The 2,439-nt window shown below is 51.3% G+C and overlaps 1 protein-coding gene across 1 annotated transcript in view; it reads right to left on the bottom strand.

The window, feature by feature from the left end:
- VWA5A (von Willebrand factor A domain containing 5A) overlaps positions 1-2,439 on the bottom strand; it is an 8,172-nt gene that overhangs the window by 1,282 nt on the left and 4,451 nt on the right. The window contains 2 exon segments of the mRNA XM_015571974.1: positions 1,391-1,746; positions 2,075-2,175. Of these exon segments, the coding sequence (XP_015427460.1) occupies positions 1,391-1,746; positions 2,075-2,175 (457 nt within the window).

Raw genomic sequence — 2,439 nt, 5'->3', positions numbered from 1 at the left:
ATGTCTCTGCCATACAGGTACCTCCTGAGGTGCCAGGGGTCTGAGCACTACACCAAGTCCCCAGCCCAGGGTCCTAGTGTTGGGAAGAAAAGTCCCCCTAACTTCTGGTTATAAAAAACAGTGAGGGACGAGGCTGAGGGAGACAGAGGCTGCAGGAGTCCCAAGCAGTTCCTCCTAAAGAGTCCACATATGGACTAACTCGGACTCACTCCTCAGAGCGCCAGCATGGGGCAGCTACTTGAAAGGCACCTGAGGCATACAGGGAGGAAATGAATGGTCTGGCATCATAGCAAGAGCTGGATGGGCAGCGTTCTTCCAGACAGAAGTACTGATAAAGGCCATTGTTCCTTTGCTGAACCCAACCCCAAAGAGCCAGCAGGTGGCCACCATATCTGAGTCTCCATCAACCTGGAATAACACTGTTAGCCCCACCCTGGTGATTCCCGGAGGCCCTGTCTGCACCAGCTGTTTCTAGTGGCTTACCATCAGAATGGCCTGTTTTGGCTCATGCTTCATATTTTCCTAAAATCTCTCAAATAAGCAGCAACTGGCCTAGTACCTGTTGCTAAGTGACCCTGGGCCCGGCACTAGCCACAGCCAGCCTTGGTTTGTAGCTTGGCTTCTCCTAGGCACCTCCAAGCTCAACACAAGTAGCAGCCATCAGCAGATCATTTTGTAGCTCATGCTGGGTGGCCCTGGGGCAGAACAAAGGCAGTGGCTGACCTTGGCCTGAATCTCCCAGGAGTCCCCAGAGCCAGTGCACCCAGTGGACAGCTTCAGACCATGTCAATGCATCACCACCCCACCACCTCCACATGCGACATACTCATGGGGTGGACTCAGCAGGTACCAGAGCCCCGTTGAAGCAAATCCTGTTCTGTGAGGTGGGTCGCTGCATAGCTGATCCTCCATGGTGATCTCAGTCAGACCTTGCAGCTGATTGGCCCTGCAACATTCCTTGGCAAAAGTGCTGTCTCGCTGAGCATTTCTCTCTACGGTTTTGGTTTATGTCTGAGACAGCCCAGCAATCAGCACCCATTTCCTAACACTACCAGGTTGTTTGCCGGCCATCTGTGTAGTCATTAACCAGTGTCAATAGGATACATCAGCTTCAGGTTTAGGCAGTGTAACTACTCAATGCTTATATGCACTTTAAGCTTCAATTCCCTCATTCCCCCTCCCCCCCCACCTTGGAGTACTTTACATTTTCTTGCTAATGGTATACTTTGTTTTCTCGGACAGAACAGTTTTACAGCAGCCAGAGATCCTAGATGTGGAGAGACAAGGCAGGAGGGGAGGGAAGGACCTTTCCTAAACATTTGCTTTAAATGATGTATCCAGGTATACAGGGCCCCTTATTTTATGTGATTTTGATTAGAATAAAACTCACTTTTAAAGCTGATCCCCGATTTCGGAGTACGAGCACCAAACATCGGAGCAGAAGCACCACCCATCCGAGCAGAACTAGCACACATCTGAACACGAGCTCCACTCGGCATACCAGGAGAACACAGCATCATCGGCTGAGCAAATAGCATTGGACTTGGAATGTCACTGCGAGTCAGGGGTCCCTGAACCGGCTTGTTGAGATCCTTGTTGATGGCAATGAAAGCCGTGTGGGAGCTTATGACGCCGCACTCCATGCTTATTTTCACCACCTCTTTTTTATCATTGGCTGGAGTCTCCTCGAAGCCCACGTCCTTGGTCTGGATGAAGGACTTGGCAGCCAGGCGGTGAATGGTGAGGCTAACAGAAAAAAGATTCCCATGACTCAGGCAGAAGTACACCTGTGCCGCCACTCAGAGCCCTGACAGGCTGGGGATGGTGCAGGGAGGAACATAAGATCGGGGGGAGATGAAATCTGAGTGGCCGGAAAAGGAAAAGTGATTTTAGGGAAATCATTGAGCACAAAATGAAGAGCAGGAAACTGACCCCCTATGGATGGTAGAGACAAGAAAGGAAGGGGAGGGAAGGGGAGGGAAGGGGAAGGAGAGGAACCAAAGGAGAGGAGAGAGGAGAAGAGGAGAGGAAAAGGAGAAAGGAAGGAACTAGGAAAGAAAAATGGAAATCTTACTTGGCATCCGACTTGGGCTGTAGAGAAAATGCCACTTGATTCTCAAACTGCGTGCCCTGGAGGGTGTACTTGAGGCAAACTTTCCCTGTTGCCTCTGCTGGCTAAAAGTACAGAAGAGGAGACAGGATGGGAGGGAGAGATCACCCAGGGAGAGATGGCAGAATCGGGGCAGCTCTCCAACCCACACATTGAAAGTTTCTGGCTAGAAACCAGGTAATTCAGAAAACCAGAGGCTTGACATGATGGCCAGGGGAGGGAGGCTGACCCTGTCGGGCAAGTGTCCGGGGCAGAGCTCGGGGCAGCGGCGCCTCTGGCTAGAGCAGCCGTGGGCAAACTACGGCCCATTGGAAATGAATAAAACTATT

Source organism: Myotis davidii, unplaced genomic scaffold, assembly GCF_000327345.1.
Source record: "Myotis davidii unplaced genomic scaffold, ASM32734v1 scaffold809, whole genome shotgun sequence".
In the NCBI taxonomy this organism is placed as follows: Eukaryota; Metazoa; Chordata; class Mammalia; order Chiroptera; family Vespertilionidae; genus Myotis; species Myotis davidii.
This window is presented reverse-complemented; position numbering and strand designations above follow the sequence as displayed.